General features: G+C 45.0%; 1 protein-coding gene across 1 annotated transcript in view; it reads left to right on the forward strand.

Moving 5' to 3' along the window:
- Positions 1-5,439: 5,439 nt before the first annotated feature.
- NCS1 (neuronal calcium sensor 1) overlaps positions 5,440-21,486 on the forward strand; it is a 93,593-nt gene continuing 77,546 nt past the window's right edge. The window contains exon 1 of the mRNA XM_077835852.1: positions 5,440-6,122. Within this exon, the coding sequence (XP_077691978.1) occupies positions 6,059-6,122 (64 nt within the window). The 5' untranslated portion in view covers positions 5,440-6,058. The remainder of the gene's footprint in view (positions 6,123-21,486) is intronic.

Genomic DNA, 21,486 nt, shown 5'->3' on the forward strand with positions numbered 1-21,486 from the left:
TGCTGCCTTAATGAGCTTGTTTGTGGAAGGTTTGCTAATAGAAGATTATGTATTTTAGAAATGTCTACTGTAGGGAATATGTCCCTGGACAATTGACTGCGGCAGTCTTCACCAGTGAAGAAACATACCATGTGTGTACTGTAATCCACGCCTGCCCACCTCTACCCACCCTATTCCTTATAAACACACACACAATTTGCATTATACTCTTTGCAGGGTTACAGAACAGCCTTTCCATTATTATTTACAGTGTCTGTTATTTCCCTCAGCAGTTGCTGATATTTGAGGAGTAAAGGCAGGTCCGGACAGCTCAGACAGGATTTAAAATACAAGGTAGGAGAAAAGATAAGAAGTGGTGCAGCAATACAGATAATTAGCACATACACAGAGCTTTCATATACTGTGAGACCGTATGACCAATTCTCCTTTGGCCCTCACCAAGCCTGGGTAACCTCCTCACACCCAGTGCTAGCTCCACAAATCCTAGCACCCAGGATCAGCCATGTGTTTTGGTTTGTTTTTTTCCCTGGCAACAGTCTCATAGAATCACAGAAGTGTAAGAACAGAAGGGACCTCAAGAGGTCATCTAGTCCTGTCCCCTGCACTCAAGGCAGGACTACGCAATAACGAGACCATTCCTGACAGGTATTTGTCTAACTTGCTCTTAAAAACTGCCAATGATGGAGATTCCACAACCTCCCTAGGCAGTTTGTTCCAGTGTTTAACTACCCTGACAGGAAACTTTTCCTAATGTCCAACCTAAACCTCCCTTGCTGCAATTTAAGACCATTGGTTCTTGTCCTATCCTCAGAAATTAACAAGAATAATTTTTCTCCCTTCTCCTTTTATGTACTTGAGAACTGTTATCATGTCCCCTCTCAGTCTTCTCTTCTCCAGACTAAACAAACCCAGTTCTTTCAGTCTTTCCTCATAGATCATGTTTTCTAGAACTTCAATAATTTTTGTTAGGTTTCAGAGTAGCAGCCGTGTTAGTCTGTATCCGCAAAAAGAAAAGGAGTACTTGTGGCACCTTAGAGACTAACAAATTCTGGACTTTCTCCAGTTTGTCCACATCTTTCCTGAAACGTGGCACCCAGAACGGGACATGATACTCCAGTTCAGGCCTTATCAGCGCAGACTAGAGAGGAAGAATTACTTTTTGGTCTTGCTTACAACTCTCCTGCTAATACATCCCAGAATGATGTTTGCTTTTTTTGCAACAGTGTTACACTGTTGACTCATATATAGCTTGCGAGCCACTATGACCCCCTGATCCTTTTCCACAGTACTCATTCCTAGGCAGTCATTTCCCATTTTGTATGTGTGCAATTGATTGTTCCTTCTTAAGTGGAGTACCTTGCATTTGTTCTGATTGAATTTCATCCTGTTTACTTCAGGCCATTTCTCCAGTTTGTCCAGATCATTTTTAATTTTAATCCTATCCTCCATTTACAACCCTTCCTAGATTGGTATCATCTGCAAATTTTATAAGTATACTCTCTATGCCATTATCTAAATCATTGATGAAGTTATTGAACAGAACTGGATCCAGGACTGACCCTTTCAGGACCCTACTGGATATGTCCTTCCAGCTTGACTGTGAACCACTGATAACTACTCTCTGGGAATGATTTTGCAACCAGTTATGTACCCACCTTATAGTAGCTCCATCTACACTGTATTTATCTAGTTTTTTTATGAGAAGGTCATGCAAGACGGTATCAAAAGCCTTACTGAAGTCAAGATATACCACATCTACCGCTTCCCCCCTATCCACAAGGCTTGTTACCCTGTCAAAGAAAGCCATTAGGTTGACTTGACACAATAGGCTCTTGACAAATCCATGCTGACTGCTATCACCTTATTATCTTCTAGATATTTGCAAATTGATTGCTTGGTTCTTTGCTCCTTTATCTTTCCGGGTACTGAAATTAAGTTGACTGGTCTGTAATTCCCCTTTTTATAGATGGGCACTATATTTGTCATCTTCCAGTCCTCTATAATCTCTCCTGTCTTCCATGAGTTTTCAAAGATAATGGCTAATGGCTCAGTGGTCTCCTCAGTCAGCATCTTGAGTATTCTAGGAGGTATTTCATCAGGCCTTTGCCACTTGAAGACATCTAACTTGCCTAAGTAATTTTTAACTTGTTCTTTCCCTGTTTTAGCCTCTGAACCTACCTCATTTTCACTGGTATTCCCTATGTTAGACGTCTAATCGTTACTAAACTTTTTGGTGAAAAATGAAACAAAAACGTCATTTAGCTCTTCTGCCATTTTCTGTTATTGTCTTTCCCGCCTCATTGAATAAAGGGCCTTGGTCTTCCTCTTGGTTCTAATGTATGTGTGGAAAGTTTTGTTGTTACCTTTTATGTCACTAGCTAGTTTAATCTCATTTTGTGCCTTGGCCTTTCTAATTTTGTCCCTACATACTTGTGTTATTTGTTTATATTCATCCTTTTGTAATTTGTCCTAGTTTTCACTTTATGTAACACTCTTTTTTTGAGTTTCAGATCACTGAAGATTTCCTAGGTAAGCCAGGGTGGTCTCTTGGCATACTTCCTATCTTTCCTACACAGTGGGATAGTTTGCCCTTGTGCCCTTAATAGGGTCTTTGAAAAGCTCCAAATTCACTTGAACTGTTTTTCCCCTTAGACTTGCTTTCCATAGGGATCTTACCAACCAACTTCCTGAGTTTGCTAAGTCTTCCTTCTTGAAATCCATTGTCTTTATTGTGCTGTTTTCCTTCCTACCATTCCTTAGAATCATGAACTCTGCCATTTCATGATCACGTTCACCCAAACTGCCTTCAGCTTTCAAATTCTCCACAAGTTCCTCCCTGTTTGTCAAAATCAAATCTAGAACAGCATCTCCCCTCATCGCTTTTTCCACTTTCTGAAATAAAACCTTGTCTCCTGTACGTTCCAAGAACTTGTTGGATAATCTGTGCCTTGCTGTGTTATTTTCCCAACAGCTGTCCGGGCGGTTGAACTCCCCCATCACCACCAAGTCCTGTGCTTTGGATGATTTTGGTAGCTGTTTAAAAAACGCCTCACCCCGGTTAGGTGGTCTGCAGTAGATCCCTACCGTGACATCACCCTTGTTTTTAAACCCCTTTTATCCTCACCCAGAGATAAGTCAACAAGTCTGTCTCCTATTTCCATCTCAGCCTCAGTCCAAGACATCTTGGATACACAAGGCAACACCTCCTCCTTTTCCCCTTTCCTGTCCTTCCTGAGCAAGCTGTACCCTTCTATATCAATATTCCAGTCATGCATATTATCCCACCAAGTCTCTGTGATGCCAACTATGTCATAGTTGTGTTTATTTACTCACATTTCTAGTTCTTCCTGTTGATTTCCCATACTTCTTGCATTAGTGTTCAGACTTCTAAGATACTGATTTGATTTCCCCTCTCTGTTCCCTCTTGTCTCTCCCTTGTCCCTGCTCTAATGGCTCATGCTCCCCGCAGATTCCGACCCTCCTCCCAGGTCTCCGTGTTTTTGACTTACCTGAGGGCTTTTGTCTCCTGCCCCCATCAAACCTAGTTTAAAGCCCTCCTCACTAGGTTAACCAGATCTGTATCCAAAGATACTCTTCCCCTTCCTGGCTGCAAAGGATTGTGTGGTTGGGTGGGTTGTGGCAAAAAAACATGGATGGTTTTTAACTGCCAGGTGGAATAGGGTTGAAGGTTGCTGGCCTAGGCTAAGCTATGAGCTCTTGGGCTGTATTTCCACGTCTGTCAGTGACTGTCTGTATGGTCCGTGGGTAGGTTGATTGGGGTCAGATTTTCAGAGTCTCAGCACGGTCTCCATTTGCACTTTACAAACATGAATTAATTAATCCTCACAAGAGCCCTGTGAGGGTGCTGAGCAATACCTGTGAAACCTCCAAGCTGGGGATGCCAAAAATTGAAGCAGACTAAAATAAATAAATAAATAAATCAGAGGCCACTTCTCCAAATGCTGGTCCCTCTGACTTACGTACAGTCATAGAACAAGTCAGAGGCAGAGCAAGCACTGGAAATTGGCAGGACGGGGAACGACTTCACTAGATTTCTTCTCCCTTGGCAGGTTTAACCCCATCAGTGCTCTTCTTCCTTCACCACCTGCTCTCCTGAATCTGAGCGAGCAGAGCTCCTAAAGAAATGGAACTGCCTGCAGGGAGGTGGCTTTGCTGCTGAGGTTACTGGCTGGGTGGTCAGAATCTTTGCCTGCTATGGGTTATAATATTAGTGTGGTGTCTGGTGCATAGAGGTCACTCTTGATGTGTTTGATGCATAAGGGGTGGTGATGTTCCCACCTCTGTGATAAGCTGGTTGATGTGTGATGGCTCAGTATGTTGTCTTAATAAGTCCTAATTTTAACATCAAAGAACGCACATGGCTCTTTGAGGGAAGGGGCCAGCACCTAGGTTTCTGACTGGCTCCAGAGGGGAAAAAGTCCCTTTCACTGATAAAAATGACTGTAGCAAGACTCATAGATTGCAGTACATTATTTGATCTTTTTGAAGATAAATAGCATAAGTAGAAAACTGAGTAGAGACATGTTGTCAGATGGGATGTTAATCACCTGCACAACAGTCAGCTTGGTAGGCTGGGTGTTTCCACCCATCTGGGCACGCTCTATCTCTGAGATAAGGAAACTATTGATTTACAAAGACCCACCTGTCAGTGATGAAAATCTATTTTGTTTCTTGCAGGTTTCTGCTACCCCGGCTGCACACTCACTATAAAATTACCCCAAGGGAGAGAAAGCAAGCAAACGCCTTAGCGTTATCTACAAAATTCACAAAAAGTCACTTTTTTGTAAATTATTATGTGCCAGGAAAACATCAAGAGAAACAGAGTCTCAAGAACGCAGGCAAGGGAATCAGGGAGAAGGAATATGTGTCTTCAAAACAAAAAAACGCTATGGTGCTATAGGCAATAAATCTCATTCAGGAGACTTTGCATTAAGGCAGAAACCAGTATAGTGACAATAATAATCCCATTTATTTACATTGCACCTATCTCCGAATGTATCATTGCCACTTCCCGATAAAACAAAGGCAGATTCCTCATTGGCAGAGAGCGGATCCACGGACCCAATAGATCTCTGCCATCCCTAACTTCTGTGAATCTCAGATAAATGCATGACTTTGGAGAGAGGGGAGTGGGGGAATCTCCAATCTCTATTAGACACTCAGCTCCAAGTTAGAGACAACAAGCGTTTTCTCTTCAGGCCCCAGAGGAAGGAAATCAATGCATCTGCAGAGAAAGAAGCCATTGAGTTGTTTTGAATGAAAATGTTATTGGGTTGTGGGTTTTTTTAGAGGACTGATCTAAAAGGAAAGTGAGGAGACAAGAAAGGGAGACGTAAGACAATTGGCCTGCTGCTGTCTGACTGGCAGATTCCAGTTAACACCTTATCACCAGAGCAGCAGGCAGAGGCAAATCCTCGCCTGCCTGCCGAAGCTACACAGCTAAAGAAAGAGGGGAGGGTGTTCTGTAACCAGGGACGACAACAGCAACACTCCACAGAGCTACCGGGAGGACAGAGAGAGAGACACACACACAGATCCTGCACAATAACCTTCCTTTCCAGGCGGTGCAAGCAAGGGGAGGGGAGGAAAAACAAATCAACCTGCAGTGTTTAATTTTTCATTAAGAGAAACCATGACTGAAATGTAACCACAGCTCTGGTCGCTGCAGAAAAACAAACAAACCCCAAAGCCCTCTCCCCAAGTGGAATGTAGCAATTCTGTTTACGATCGTCATTCTTCAATTGAAGAGTGGGGTAAAATCCTCCAGGACTGAAATCCTATCTGCCGGTAAGGTTGGAGCACCACTAAAACGAAAACAATTCTCCCCTCTACCTCTGATCCCATTGCTGCTGGTGCTTGTTAGAGAAACATTGTTCTAGGAAGGAGAGGAGATTGGAAGAAGAACCCGAGGTGGTTTTGAATTTTTTTTACAGTGAAGGCAAGCTTTCTGATGACCCCTCAGTGAAAGAAGGGGAGTTACAAGGCAATATAGAGATTGATGTACTGAGTGATCTGGAGGAAGAGCTTCTGGGCAATAATGGGGAAATCCAACAGCAAGTTGAAGCCTGAAGTTGTGGAAGAGCTGACCAGGAAGACCTATTGTAAGTATTCTAACCCCCTTACAATCAGGCAACTTTCTGGTTGCTCTTGTACTAGGGTTAGGGATGGAGTAGGAGCCGGTCATGATCAAAAGATGCTGTTGGTTTTCCATATGGGGCCCTGCTGCTTGCATTTGGGGGCTGCACGTGTGCTGTTTGTATCACAGGAATGCGTGCACCTGCAAATGTTGAGGGGAGGGATGTGTAAGTGTGTCATGGTTTGTAGCATTTGCACAATCTGCTGCACTAATAAAGAAAGCAAAAGAAAAAGCAGGTGTTTGAGGGGGTCATCACAGAAGGGCGAACCCGCTATGGTACTGTTATTCAGGGATTAGCCTGCCACTGCCATGAGAAGCACCAGACAAGCAAGTATTTCTTTCTAGGGAAGCTCAGCCTGGTGATTCAGACATCATGATGCACTGAAGTGTTGGCGAGGAGAGCAGAACACCCTCTTCTCCCCCAAATGTCTCCCGTGGGGGTGTGTGAAAGGGAGGGGGCAGGGGGGGACAGAAAAAACTGTTCAGTGGTAGGTTTCAAAGTAGCAGCCGTGTTAGTTTGTATCCGCAAAAAGAAAAGAAGGACTTGTGGCACCTTAGAGACTAACACATTTATTTGAGCATAAGCTTTCATGAGCTACAGCTCACTTCATCAGTGGTAAACATTGCTGCAATCTTTGCGGGAGAATTTGGACCGAGTTCTGAAATTCTTTCCCTTCCCTCCCACCCCTGGTGTTTTGGTTTATTTTTAGTTCAGAGCATTGGGTTTTGTAGAACATTGACAGTTTCTTAATCATTCCCCTAATGGAGTGCTCAAGTGCTGCTGTTCTCGGCTGCAAGAATTCAGAGAAGGTTAGCCTGGAAAGAGAGGAATATAGACAGCGATTTATTGGTAGGGGGGCAGGGAGCCAGGGGAACACCCCATCCCATTAAAAAACTTTTCCCCCTAGCAACCAATAACTCACAGGCAAGGAATGCCCCCCTCCCCCATATGACATCACTTGCTAACTCGATGTGTACTTTACCTGGATCCACAGTTTCCAGATCTTTATGGGGCTTCCTGACTCAAATCTGGAATGTCATCAAAACATTGGTGCACAGAGAAAACCCCATTTCAATTCTCCTCTCCTTGCCGCCTTCACTTCAGAACCAAGAAGCATTTTTTAATCTCTACCATTTGTAGCTTTCAAAGTTTGGGTTCTTCTCTGTGTTATGGAGAACAGTGAGGGGTCAGACACCTGAAAGCTCCTTCTTTTTCTCCAGGAATCTTAAATATCAGCCTAATAATCTGTTCTGTCAAATAGGTGGATTTTTCATTTGAATCACTGATGTAATCTTATTAACACTGCAAGCTGCTGGATTGTTTTGCTTATTGAGATCAATTCTAAGGGTGTGCTAAAGAAAAGCAGGAAGGTACAGCCAAGGCTGCTGGGTTCAAGTCTGCTTCTCTGCTCACAGGTTGGAGGTATTATTGTTGTATAGCTGGAGAGCAGTTGAAAGCTAACAGACCCAGGAGCTCTCTCTCCACTGTCACTGCTGCAGTCCCACGGCAGCACTTACCCCAAAAGGCAATAGATTAGGATGCAGCAGGTTCTCCCAAAGGGAACAGAGCCACTCTGGTGCATTGCACAACTCCATCATTCAGTGCTGCTCTATACAGCCACTGGGCAGCCTGGTGCAGAGAGCATTAGAGCAAGTCATTAAAGGCTTCCAAACCTGCATGCTGCCTTTTGTCTGCTGTGATAGATCCCATCTCCATTTCTGTCCTTCAAAACAAAGGGGATGGTTCCGAGATGATCCGGCACCATCACAAACTTCCGGGCTGAGTGGTACCAGACACCGGGCTACCTTGACATCCTTTTTGGTCTCCTCTGTAGTTTCTCTTTACCCAGCAGTGGATCCCTCTGGGGAGAAATATGTGGCAAACAAAGGATCATGATATCCTATGTCTTGCCATCAAGAGATGCTGAATAAGTGTAATAGTATTGTGAAATTGTCATTCATACAGGGATGTTTCCATTACTAGATGAGGCCAACGAGGGATCATTTGTTTTAAATCAGTCATTGTGTCACCACTATTCTTCTCTCCAGTTTTCTCTTCTGCGTGCCCAGCTCCTCCTCCCCTATCAAAAAAAATCCCTCTACCTCTTGGTTTTGGTCAGTCTGCCCAGTGACAAGCACTATCAAAAACTATGGGCCACATTTTCAGCTAGCTGCAAGCTGGCCTCTGATTTTTCACATCTGCTGGTTCACATACAACTCACTGCACCTTTTTTTGTAGGCACTAAACTCACATTTGCACAAGCAGATTGGACAGCAAGGCGCACGCAGCCACCAACTGGATGTGTGCAGATGAAATCCAGTTGTGTGTACAGGAATGGGTAAATAAAACATGCAGGCCTAACTGTCCAGATTCAGAATTTGATACCATGGACCAAATTCTCCTCTGGTAAATGAATAGGACCTCCTTGATTTCAGCAGAACTGCACCCGTGTATCTAGAACTTGACTCTGTTTGTCTAGTTCTCATCATTCCAGGCCCCATCTCTGGTGATAATCACTTTAGCTTAAGTGTTCCCGCATCTTTGCCACAGTTGTCAAGAAGAGGGAGCACTTTCCTGTCTGTCTAGGTCCTTACATGGCCCTCATCTCCATCGTATTTGAGTGCCTCCAATTTTATCCTCCGATCCTTGGGAGTTAGAGAAGTGCTGTTATCCCCATTTACAGATCAAGAACGGAGGCACAGGGATGATAAAATGACTTTCCCAAGGCCACACACAATAAACATAGTCTCTGGCTGAAGTGGGGATTGAACCCTGATCTCCCGAGTTCAATGCCCTGTCTACTAGACCCCCTTTCTTACCCTACAGAAGTAACACTGGATTCCTAGATCAGTCAGATGGTAAGCAGCTCCTCAAAGAGACTAAAACCCTCCCTTCCACACTGGGCTCAGTGTTACCTGGCCTAATTCCCTGCACCTTATCATTCCGTCTTACGCTGCTGCTCATCATCATCGTATCGGAGCATCTCCCATGTAAAATCAATAGCAAAAAACAGCCATGGTGGGATGTGAACCCACAACCTTTGCCTGAGCTCCTTGGTCATTACTGGAGAGGTCTACTGGGCTAGCTATTATACTGCAGAGCCCATCAGCTTTAGGGTTGCTCTGTTGAGAAATTGGAAAGTGTTCAGAGAAGAGCCCTGAGACTGGTTAAAGCATACCTTATAGAGAGAGACTCAAGGAGTTTAACTTACTCAGCTTAATAAAGAGAAGGTTAAGGGGTGACTTTACATGGGGTACAAATATTTGATAATGAGCTCTTTAATCTAGCTGACAAAGGTATAACAAAATCCAGTGGCTGGACGTTGAAGCTAAACAAATTCCGCCTGGAAATAAGGTGTAAATTTTTAACAGTGAGGGTAATTAATCATTGGAACAATTTACCAAAGGTCATGGTGGATTCTGTCACTGGCGATTTTTAAATCAAGATTGGATGTTTTTCTAACAGTCATGCTGTATTTCGAACAGAAATTATTTCGGGGAAGTTCTATGGCCTGTGTGATACAGGAGGTCAGAACAGATGATCACAATGGTCCTTCTGACCTTTGAATCTATGAAGTGTAGTACGTGGGCCAAGTTATATTGTGAATTGAGATACACAGATAGATAGATATCCCCTGGGTGTATCTGTAACAGGCGTCTGATAATAGATAACCAGTCTTGTCCTGTGAGGTTATGATTCCATTGTGTAGTTCCCATGACATTGTGAACCATATATATATGTAGTCTGCGTGCTATAGCACCAGATCCCAAGATGGAATTTCCTTCTGTTACATCATCATGTATTTGTGGGGTTTTTAAAAATAATCTTTTTGTTTTTGTTAATTTGAGCGACTGCTGGATAGAGCCCACCCTCCATTGCTCTATGGTACAAGGTTATCAGTACATACATGTTCTATAGATGCACATAACAATGTAAAGCTTGACTGTGTCTCAGAAACCTTATGCTGCACTTTCCCTATTAAGAAAAAGATGTATTGGGATATATTGTTAGGAAGGCATATGGGACAGTGCTATATAGCCATCGGAACAGAGGACTAGGAACCAGGACTCCTGGGTTCTATTTCCAATTCTACTAATGACTTATGGTATTAGAAGTCAGATTTTAAAGGTATTTAGGTACCTACAGCCATAGGCGCTGACTTCTACTCACGCCAGTGGGTGCTTGACCCCCCTCTGCCCCAACTCCGCCCCCTCCCTACCCCTATTCTGACTCCTTCCCCAAATCCCTGCCCTGGCCCCACCTCTTCCCCACCTCCTCCCCTGAACGCTCCACGTTCCCTCTTCTTCCCCATCCCTTCTGGAGCTTGCTACACCTCCAAACAGCTGTTTGGCTCCAGCAAATGCTGGGAGTTAGGCAGAAGAGCAAGATGTGGTGCACTCAGGGGAGGAGGCAGAGGAGGAGGTGAGGTGGAGCAGGGAGGGGAGCTTGGCTGCCGGTGGGTGCAGAGCACGCACTAATTTTTCCCTGTGGGTGCTCCAGCCCCGGAGCACCTACGGAGTCGGCACCTATGCCTACAGCTGCAGATAGACATCTAGTGAGATTTTCAACAGTAACAAGTGCCCATATCCTGAAAGATATTTGTGCACCTAGTTTCCATTGAAATCAGTGGAAGGTAGGTGCCTAATGCCTTTGAGGATCTAGGTCTAGCTACTTCTCTTCATCTTTAAGCACCTGAATACCTTTAAAAAATCTGGCCCTGAGGCTCATTGCCTCCCTGAGAAGTGTCAGAATGAAACCAGCCTGACTGGAGCCTAGATGAAATGTAAAGAGAGATCTAACCTTTCTTGGGAGGCCAGGCTGTTGCCCCACAGGGGAATACAGCAGAAGCCAACAGTGAATTATAATAATAATTAATAATAAATAATGTAAATCTTTGCACTTCCATAGCGTGTTTCCCAACTTCTTAAAGTGCTTTATAATCGTTAATTGATTAAGCCTCTCAATGCTCTGTTGAGGTAGCTTAGAAGGACGATTTTCACTGCTGTGTGTTTTGTCCCATGAGGAAATAAGTGCCTGAGTTGCAAAGTAAGTGCTTTCTGCTCTTTAGCCTCACAAGGGCCCTGAGTCAGCATAGAACTTAATCATGTGCTTAACTTTAAGCATGTGGTTAAGTCTCACTGGCTGCAATGGGAGCTAAGCATATGCTTAAGTGCTTTGCAGAACTGGGGCCGAAGTACCTTAAGTCGTGTCTCTGTTCTGTGGTGTTGTGGGGGCTCTTGGGGTATTTCTGTTCCTCGTGGCTGAGCTATTGCTTGTAATCAGAACCATGTCACGTGAGCCCAGGTGCTGTGATGATAGGCACAGTAAATATGCCTGTAAATATGACATGGGCTCCTGTCAGAATAATACCACAGCACCGGGGAGCCTCATTTGCAAACCACAGTCCCAGTCCTGCAGTCACAGCATTGTCACTCCCAAATATTGAAAAATCATGAGTCAGGGCCCTAAAATCTTGAGATTTTTTAAAAAGATGGATTTGAGGGTGATTTTTATGTGTTTTATGGTTTTTGATGCTTTAGGCTTCATGTTTTCAAGCTTTTTTCCGCAACCAGAAGGGCTAGAACCATTATTTTAATGAAAGCTGAGAGTCTCTCCTAATCACATGACCCCAGCAGCTGGGGCTTTAAGACAAAAACACTAAATATCTTGGGAATTGGCAAGGCTGCCCTTGGATCCATGCTGGTATAAGGGTCCCCCTGGGCGGATCTGACTGCAGGATTGCAGCCCAAGTCCCCGTTTTAGCATCTGCATTTTTTGGGTCTCCAATGAATTTCCAGAAAAGAACATGGAAGGGGGCTTGCAGGGTGGGCACAGTTCTTTGTGAATACAGAATGATGCCTGCAGAAATGGAGGTCCAGGTTGAAAAACTGGGCCCAGAAAGAATAAGATGCTCTTTTCCTAAGAACTGTATCCTATTCCATATTATGTACTTTGTGAATTTTAAACTCATTCTAGTATCATTATTTGTTACTCTTTTACAATACAGCCACAAAATTGACTTTATTGCTCAACAGTAATGCACTGAATTAATGGACGTTAATTTAAAAGCAAACTGTGACTATTGATTTATATTTACTGTGGAATCTAGAGGCTGGTTGAATTCTGTGGGAAAATAAAGTTAAAATGCAGCAGTGATAGGCTAGTAACTTCTGCATGTTTTTCTGAACGAGGGGCTACAGAATTGGGGCTTGGTTATGTCTTATTTTGCTGGCATTGGGCAAACCCCCTGGTGCGAGAGACCATTCCTTTAGTGGAAATCATTGTATCCCTAGAGGCAGAATGGTGCAGTGAATAGATCTCACGGTTCTGTTCACTTTTCTGCCAGTGGCTCTCTGCCTAGAACACCAAACTCATTCCGCTGCAGACGTTAGTGTGGAGCCAGGGCCAAATAACTGAGCCAAAGGACAAGCAAGACATTTTGGAGGCAAGCTGGATCAACACTCTGTACACTGCCGTGCACAAGACCCTGGTGGGTCATAAGATTCTTGCCCAGAGTAATAGACTCCAAGTATGTCGCAGATTTTCAGAGAGAAAAAGGGCAGGGACAGGTGCTCTCTTCAGTGCTATTCTCTTCAACCCCCCCGCTAATGAATGGCTGGCTGGCAAAGATAATATTAAGAGAGGGAGGATTTAAGGAGAAAATACGGGACAGAAAAGACACTTGAAATGTGGAGAGGGATGAAACCCCCAGAAATTGGATGGCAGCAGGAACCAGAGGGTCACCCATTTAGACAGTGGATTGTTTGGCCCCAGAATAAGGTTTATTAGTCAAGGTGATTACTTTTAAAATGCTCCCATTGCTTATCGGATAAAACAGAGATGAGATTGTAAAGAGGAAGCAGAGTGTTTAGCACCTATTGCACTCTGCGGCTGTAGATCTCAGAGCACTGCATGTAGACAGGTAGATGTTAGTAGGCACGTTTTATAGACGGGAAAAGCAAGCACAGATGAAGTGTTTTTCCCAAGGTCACCTGGAGAGTCAGTGACACAGAGTCAGGAGTAAAATCCAGGTCGCTTTCCGAATCCAGGCCCCTCTCCAAACCCAGCTGCTTTCTGCACAGCAGACTTTACTGTTATACTGCCAGGTAGCCCAGGTCTGCTTAGCAACTAGCCTTTTCTGCCTTCTCTCTAGGGTCTTGTCTACACTAGATTTAGTTCCCTTATAATTGCCTGCTGTTACTGCTGCCAATACAGCCCCCCAGCTGGAGTGCCACCAGCATCTTAATCATTGTGTCAGGCTGGTACAACCAGCCCCTGGGAGCAGATGGGTATGCAATTCCTTAGGCAGCCTCCTCTATAGCTGGGGAACTCCAGAGCTACCTGCCCTGTGGGTAACTGTCTTCCCAACATTCCTAGGCAAACCCCAAACACAGGCACCTCTTCCCATTGCAAGGCAGTGCATGGCCTCTGTGTTGCAATTTGCCCTTGCATCGGGCTCAAGGTTACGGTATTTAGGAGGGACTCTGCCCCCTGTGTTCCTGAAAGCAGACCTTGACCCTGGTTTTCAGTGGTGCTTAACGCTGCAGCCCTCACTAGCTTCAGTTGTAGTTGTAGGTTCTCGGCACCTCAGCAAACCAGGCCCATGCTGAACAAGGGAAAATAGAGGCCCTCTTTTAGGAGCTGAACCCAGGTATGTTTGCCACGTGCATTTCGTGTCTGACCATTTCCAGAGCTGTTCTTTAGCTGAGTGCTGTCACTGAACAAGGCTGTCTGTCTTATGCATCTTTAACACAGTCGTTGTGGCATCTCAGCGTTTTTAGTGGTGTGTGTCCTGAGGAGTGATTTTCCAGTAATCTCTGATCCTGCACTAAACTCTATGTATAGCGTTAAGGTGCAATGTTAAACAGATGTTATGTTCCACCCCAGAGGTGGCTGTATTTTGGTGGTGGGGGCGATGATCCCTGGATGTCTAGTTTAGAGCACTCTGGGATCCTGGATGAATGTAAGATCTGATTGTGTCAGACTAGAAATTAAGAGGCTGAACTGCAGTTTCCCTTCACTCCCGAAGTAAACCAGTCAGTTCTCCTCTCCAGAACATCCTGCTGAGGTTCACGCACTTGCTTTACTTGGACAAGCGGAGTCCAGAGCCGTGTGCCAGCTGAGAAAGGCTGTTTCTCGCGCTAGCTCACTTGTTGCCAGGCTTCTTGTCAGTGGCAATTAATATTTACAAGAATGTGAAAGGGAGGCTTAGCTGGAGGAAGGAGAGCATCCATCCAGCCTGCATGCATTCAGAGCAGGAAAGAGGCAGACAGCTGGGCTGAGGGCAGGCAGCTTGGGGGCCAGCCATTGAAGATCACCTCATATTCTCCCACTTGTAGAGATGCTGGTATGATTCTTGGGGATAGCTCTTCGAGCAGGTGGGCAACGCCGCCCAAGCGTTTATCTTCTGTCCCAGGAGGTGGGATCAGGAGATATGAGGGGGAAATGAGGGACCCGATGGTTTGAGAGATACACAGAGACATTTGCTCCAGCTGTGCCTGCTCTGTGCAGGGTGAGATGACACCTTGGTAAAAGCATCTGAGCCCTGTTTATGCTGAAGCCAGTGGGGAAGGACAGCGGTGAGGTTTGCTTCTCTGCCCAGGTCACCAGTTCCAAGCCAGCTGGGTTGGTGGGGACCCCAAGTTAGTATCAGGTGATGGCCTAAGACAGCGATATTCAACCTTTGCTGAACCGGGACCACACAGCATCCCCCCACCTCCATGTAACCAGATCTAGTCAGCACTTCCCCCCGCCACGTTTAGCAGTATGGGAAAGGCAGGATGAGTGTGACACCCAGATGCATGTCTTAGAACCCCTGGTCTACATGGAGCGAGATGTTGAGTTTCAGTCTCCTTCCTCCTGGGCAGATGTCCACACTTGAGCCGTCACCATGACTGACATTGGCTGGTCAGCAGTCTCAGCAGGGAGGGCAGGGACTGAACTCCCCTCTCATCGCTACAGATGGCTTCTCTAGGTCAGGCGCAAGGCCTGTTGCCAGGGCAGCACAGGGGGACCTGCTCTACTGGTAGAGGGTGTCATTTGGTATGGCTGGCTAATCTAATTCACTCCCAAGGAAATAGAGGGGAAATGGTGCCGTAGGAGTGAAGGAAGCGTGGGGACACTGGTCCAGGTCGAGGATTTCTTGGTAGTGGACGCAGCCTCCTGTGTCTAGAGACAGCATGGTCCAGTGGACTGGGCTGTGACTCAGGAAGCTTGGGTTCTAGTCCTGGCTCTGCTAAGTGACCATTGCCCTTCCCCTCCTTTGTCTATTTAGACCGGAAGCTCTTTGGTGCAGGGACGGTGTATGTATAGCACCTGGCACAGTGGGACCCTGATCTTGGCTGGAGCCAAGGCTCTACCTTAGTAGAGGTGCCCCTCAATGACATTCCCTGGAAAAGCAGCATGAGTGCATTCTCCACAGAGAGGGCAGAGCCGTCATTTGACGTCCCTTCACATTCTACCACAGGGGAGCAGCTGCAATTTGAGGACGCCCTGCCCAGTGGGGAGAGAGGTTCCCCTGGTGTTGTTGGGCTGGGATTTTGAGAGGAAGAGCTCACAGCATGGCCCCAGCGCTGGGTGTGGCTTTTTCTCCTACACCATAAGCTCAGTCTCTCACCCAGTACTTCCTGGGCATTTTGGAAAGCTCCCTTTCTGTAAGGGGCAGTGGGGATGCTTGACTGGTGCTTGCTTCATCTCCTCCTCCTCCTGAGTAATCCAGAGGGAGCTGAGCTCTGAAGGAGGGAGAGGACAGAGGGTTCATAAGGCATGCTGGGAGGGTAGCGGGGGGGGGGGTAGGATGGGGGAGGGAGACAACTGCATTGTCGTATCCCTCTATCTAGGGACAGAGAGCGGCGAAATCCTACTCTGTCCCCTTGCAGGCCGCAGAGAGAACCTGCCTAATGCTGCAGCGGCATCAAAAGAATCGTATTTCATTTATCCACTGACGTGTTAGCTTATCTGCAGCACGTTCTCCCGACCCTGGCTGGCTGGTGCTGTAATTAAGGTTGTGAAACAAGAAGCTCTGAAGCCATCAAAGGTGCCGATTCCAAGAACAAGTCCACGTGACTAGCTTCTGTCTCTGGGGGTGACATTGCCTCTCTCGTTCCTTCTTTCTTTATTTCTTTCTCATTCTTTTTTCTCTCTTTCTCCTTCTTTCTGTACTTCTGCTTCTGGACGTGGCACTTCTGGGGCCCCAGCCTCTTGGTTCGCGCAAAGAGCACCAACATAACAATCAAACGCACAGGGAAATGCACTGAAAGCCATATGTGCTACAGGCCTGCTATCCCCCACTGCCCAGGGGTGCAAAAGCAAGGATGAGGCCAGCTCCATGGTGGGAGAGTTGTGGGGTACTCAGACAGTGCAGTGATGAGTCCATGCAGGGCTATATGTACGAGTCTCTCGCAAGCTGGGATTACTAGACAATGCTGCTTCTCCGAGAATTATGATTATTGTCTGAGCAATTGCCTGTGTGATTGCTGCTGCGAGCTTTTTTGTCCTAGAGATACAAATTATGCAGATGGGCGAGGTTGTTCTATATGCTAATGAAAGATTAGGGCTTGTTTCCTGAACCTTCCTCAAATTATCCTGCCTCTGAGGCATATCTTAGACTTCTAAATGGAATAATGTTTGTCGGCTTCTTTTCTTTTCTGAGCTGAATGTGTGTTTCTTTCGGGCCCTCTCTTTGTAAGTAATAAATGTTATTCTGAAGAGATTCTCCAGTTCTGATCCTTCCTCCCTGATACGAAACTATTGACTGCCCTTGGTGTTGCCACAGCAGTTCCCCCCACCATTTTATTGGCTATCTAGGTACTTATATGGGCTTCATCACTATGGTATCTGAGCATCTCCCCGTCACAAATGGGTTTTAGGCTCCCTAGGAGGTAGGGTCTCCCATTTCTACACAAGGCTAAAACTTGCCCAGACTCACACAATGGTAGAACCAGGACTTGATCCCAATGCTCTTGAGTCCCAGTTTTGTGCCCTATCCATGAGATTATCCTTCCCAGTCTAGCATGCATATGGGATTTAAACCTATTGAGGGCCTTCTGTTGGTCTGAGGAGCAATCTCCTGCCTTTAAATTTCTCCCCCACACCTGCTGTGGGTAAGAAGACAGGGTTTCCCTTCAGTGCCTTTGGAGTAACTGTCCATTTCAGAGCTGTTCCATGAATGTGGCAGTGGTGAAAATCCAGTGGGAGCAAGGAGAATTACCCAAGCAACGAGCCAAGTTTTATTTAAAACTAGGGCTGTCAAACGATTAAAAAAATGAATCAACATTAATCGCTCGATTAATCGCAGTTAAACAACAATAGAATACCATTTATTTAAATATTTTTGGATGTTTTCTACATTTTCAAATATATTGATTTCAATTACAACACACAGTGCAAAGTGTACAGTGCTCACTTTGTATTTATTTTTATTACAAATATTTGCACAGTAAAAAAGAAAAAAGAAATAGTATTTTTCACTTCATCTAATACAAGTACTGTAGTGCAATCTCTATTATGAAAGTTGAACTTACAAATGTAGAATTATATACAAAAAACCCCCTGCATTCAAAAATAAAACAAGGTCACACTTTAGAGCCTACAAGTCCACTCAGTCCTACTTCTTGTTCAGACAATTGCTCAGACAAACAAGTTTCTTTACATTTTCAGGAGATAATGCTGCCCGCTTCTTGTTTGCAGTGTCACCTGAAAGTGAGAACAGGCATTCACATGGCACTATTGTAGTCAGCGTCACAAGATATTTACATGCCAGATGCAGTAAATTTTCATATGTCCCTTCACGCTTCGCCTATCATTCCAGAGGACATGATTCCATGCTGATGACAGGTTCTGCTCAATAATAATCCAAAGCAGTGTGGACTGCTGCACGTTCATTTTCATCATCTGAGTCAGATGCCACCATCTTTGGTGGTTTGGGTTCCGTAGTTTCCTCATTGGAGTGTTGCTCTTTTAAGACTTCTGAAAACATGCTCCACACCTCATCCCTCTCAGATTTTGGAAGGCACTTCAGATTCTTAAACCTTGGTTCGAGTGCTGTGGCTATCTTTAGAAATCTCACATTGGTACCTTCTTTGCATTTTGTCAGATCTGCAGTGAAAGTGTTCTTAAATCGACCATGTGCTGGGTTGTCATCCCAGACTGCCATAACACGAAATATATGGAAGAATGTAGATAAAATAGAGCAGGAGACATACAATTCTCCCCCAAGGAGTTCAGTCACAAATTTAATTAATACATTTTTTTTTAATGAGGATCATCGTCATGGAAGCATTTCATCGGGAACAATGGTTGAAGCATGAAGGGACATATGAATCTTTAGCGCATCTGGCAGGTAAATATCTTGCAATGCCGGCTACAAAAGTGCCATGCGAACACCTGTTCTCACTTTCTGGTAACATTGTAAATAAAAACAGGGCAGCATTATCTCCCGTAAATGTAAACAAACTTATTTGTCTTAGCAATTGGCTGAACAAGAAGTAGGACTGAGTGGACTTGTAGGCTCTAAAGTTTTACATTGTTTTGTTTTTGAGTGCAGTTATGTAACAAAAAAAAAATCTACATTTGTAAATTTCACTTTCACGATAGAGATTCCACTACCATACTTATATGAGGTGAATCAAAGATGCTGTTTCTTTTTGTTTTTCATTTTTACAGTGCAAATATTTGTAATAAAAATAATAATATAAAGTGGGCAATGTAAACTGTGTATTCTGTGTTGTAAATTGAAATCAAATATTTCAAAATGTAGAAAAACATCCAAAATATTTAATAAATTTCAATTGTTTAATTCTATTCTAGTAAACATTCTATTGTTTAAGAGTGGGATTAAAACTGCGATTAATCGCGATACATTTTTTTGAGTTAATCACGTGAGTTAACTGGGATTAATTGAGAGCCCTGTTTAAAACCATTGTGGAAGAACATGTTTTACACAGGGCTGCTGATCTCTTCGCAGACAATGGACCTGGGCCCTGCTGGGATGGACTGAAAGATGTATTTGGTCATTTCCATCTCTGATTTCCAGGCTGCACCAACAGGCAGCTTGATGCTTGGGAGGGAATCCCATCAACTCTTGGGAAAGCCACAGCTAAATGCTACATGGAATGAAATTAATGCAACTTCCAGATACTGCTGCTGAGTGTTTTTCCCATACAATTATTTGATTCCCAAAGAGAGTCGTTCTCCCCTGCTCTTCCCCTACTGTATTTGTTGCAAACAGTGAATTTGTGTTTTTTGTTTTGTTTTTTTTCCTGAACCCAATTTCCGAAACCTTGTGTTAGGCCCTTAAATATTTAATAGTGTCTGGAGAGGATTTTAATTAGTGTACTTGTTGATCCCAACCCCATGGGAAATGGGAACGGATTGGCTTTTGGATTTGTTTGTTCAGTGTAGTAGCTAGACAAGCCACAAATGGCACCCATTAAAGAGAAGATTGCTCTGCTTATTGTATAAGACTGTAATAGTAACTGTCACAGGGTGGCGGGGCTCTTTAAGGGGAGCTGGGCACAGCCCCATATGCGAGGCAATTAATTCCCTTCCCCAGAGGGAGTGATGAGCCCAGGAGGGGCTGAAGGGAGAAGGGAGGCTGCCAGAAGGAGACCCTGGAAGTTGCTGCTCAACGGAGAGCTGGGAGCAACTCGCTGAGAGAGACTAAAAACCCAGGAAGGGCTGAAAGCAGAGGCTGGGCTGAAAAGTGCCTAAACCATGTGGCAAGAAGACAGACCCCCAGGCAGGAGGGGCTGAGCACCGCTGGAGGCAGGGCTGAAGACTCTGTGTCTTGTTCGTTGTGGACTTGGATGTCCTGGAAGGGCTGGACTTGTTTTCTTCAATTAATTAGCCAGAGAGTCACTGTGGCATCCAAGCCAGGCTGTGAGATCCAGCCTGAGTGAAGGGAGGCTCAGGCAGCAGCGAGCTGAGTCAGGTCCCAGGAAGGTGGAAGGTCACCCTATGACACTAACAAATCATGGTAATAAAGCTTTGTCCTCCCATAGCACCTTTACTGTGAGCATCTCAGAGCGCTTTGCACACGCTCATCAGTTTGGCTTCATGGCCCGCTGTGATGTAGGCACTGTTATCCCTGGTTGACATATGGGGAAACTGAGGCACAGAGCAGTGAGGTGACTCGCTCAAAGTCATACAGGTAGTCAGTGGCCAAGCTGGGGGTAGAACGCAGGATTCCTGGGTTCTTATTTCCTGCCTTAACAAGTAGGCAGTGTGTTCACTAGGGACGGTTTCCACAGATTCCCCGCTGTTGCTAATACTGGGTCAGCTCCACCGCGTGGAGAGCCCAAGCATACATGGGCACCAATATCGTTAACCCAGCTTGGAACAGGGCTAGGTGACATGGTGGTAAAGACGCTGGTGGTCAGCGTACAGAATAACTCCTACTGTGAAGGCAATGTGGTCCTGTACTGGGGGACTGGACTGCAAGATGGAAGACATGTGTGCTATTCCCAGTTCTGGCTTGCGGGATGACCGTCGGTAGGTCACTTCAGCAACGGTGCCTCATTTTCTGCTTCCATAATACAGGCATAATGATACTTACCCCCTGTGTAAAGCACTTAGTGCTTTTCATCTGTAGAGCTCTATATCAGTGATAGCTAGGCGTTGAGGGAACTTGACCAGTGTTGGTGGAATTTGGCAAAGATGTCAATGTTGAAACAGCTGAAGTGTAGCCGAAATCCAGATTTACTCATGGTTCTCTCAAGCTTTTAAGGGCTAGCTTGGAAATATATTCTTATTAACAAAAGAAAGTATTTTGATAGGCCAGGGAGCAGTCTAGTGTTGAAACCATTTCTGACCAATGAGTCTCACCTGGTTTGCCCTGTCTACACTGGTTGACCAAACTCTGCTAGAACCTGGTTTAGTGGAAGTAATGTTTAAAAAGCAGTTTCCTTGCAAATGTCAATAGGATCTAGGGACCAGATCCTCAAAGGTATTTAGGTGCCTCACTCCTATTGATTTCAATGGATCTGAGCGTAACACAGCATCGTGTATGGTAGAACTTTGGACAACATGACTGTTGAAGAGCAAGGCAGACAATGAAGCAGGTTTGCTGATCCTAGGTGTTGCTGAGGATGCTGGTTGTTGGCTACATAAGGAGGAAGTGGGAATAAGGATATAAGAATAAATCAAAATTATTTTAATGTGTGCAAATGGCTCCCTTCCCTGTGTGCTGGCCCAGTCACAAGCAGCTACTGGTGACACGCCAATAGCAAATCTGGCTTTGAACTAGTCTCTGAATCCAGACAGGCATGCTGAGCCCCGGGGGGTTAGGAATGTGGTGTGTATTTAATGTTTAACCAGAGACACAGTTTAC

Source organism: Eretmochelys imbricata, chromosome 16 (genome assembly GCF_965152235.1).
Source record: "Eretmochelys imbricata isolate rEreImb1 chromosome 16, rEreImb1.hap1, whole genome shotgun sequence".
In the NCBI taxonomy this organism is placed as follows: Eukaryota; Metazoa; Chordata; order Testudines; family Cheloniidae; genus Eretmochelys; species Eretmochelys imbricata.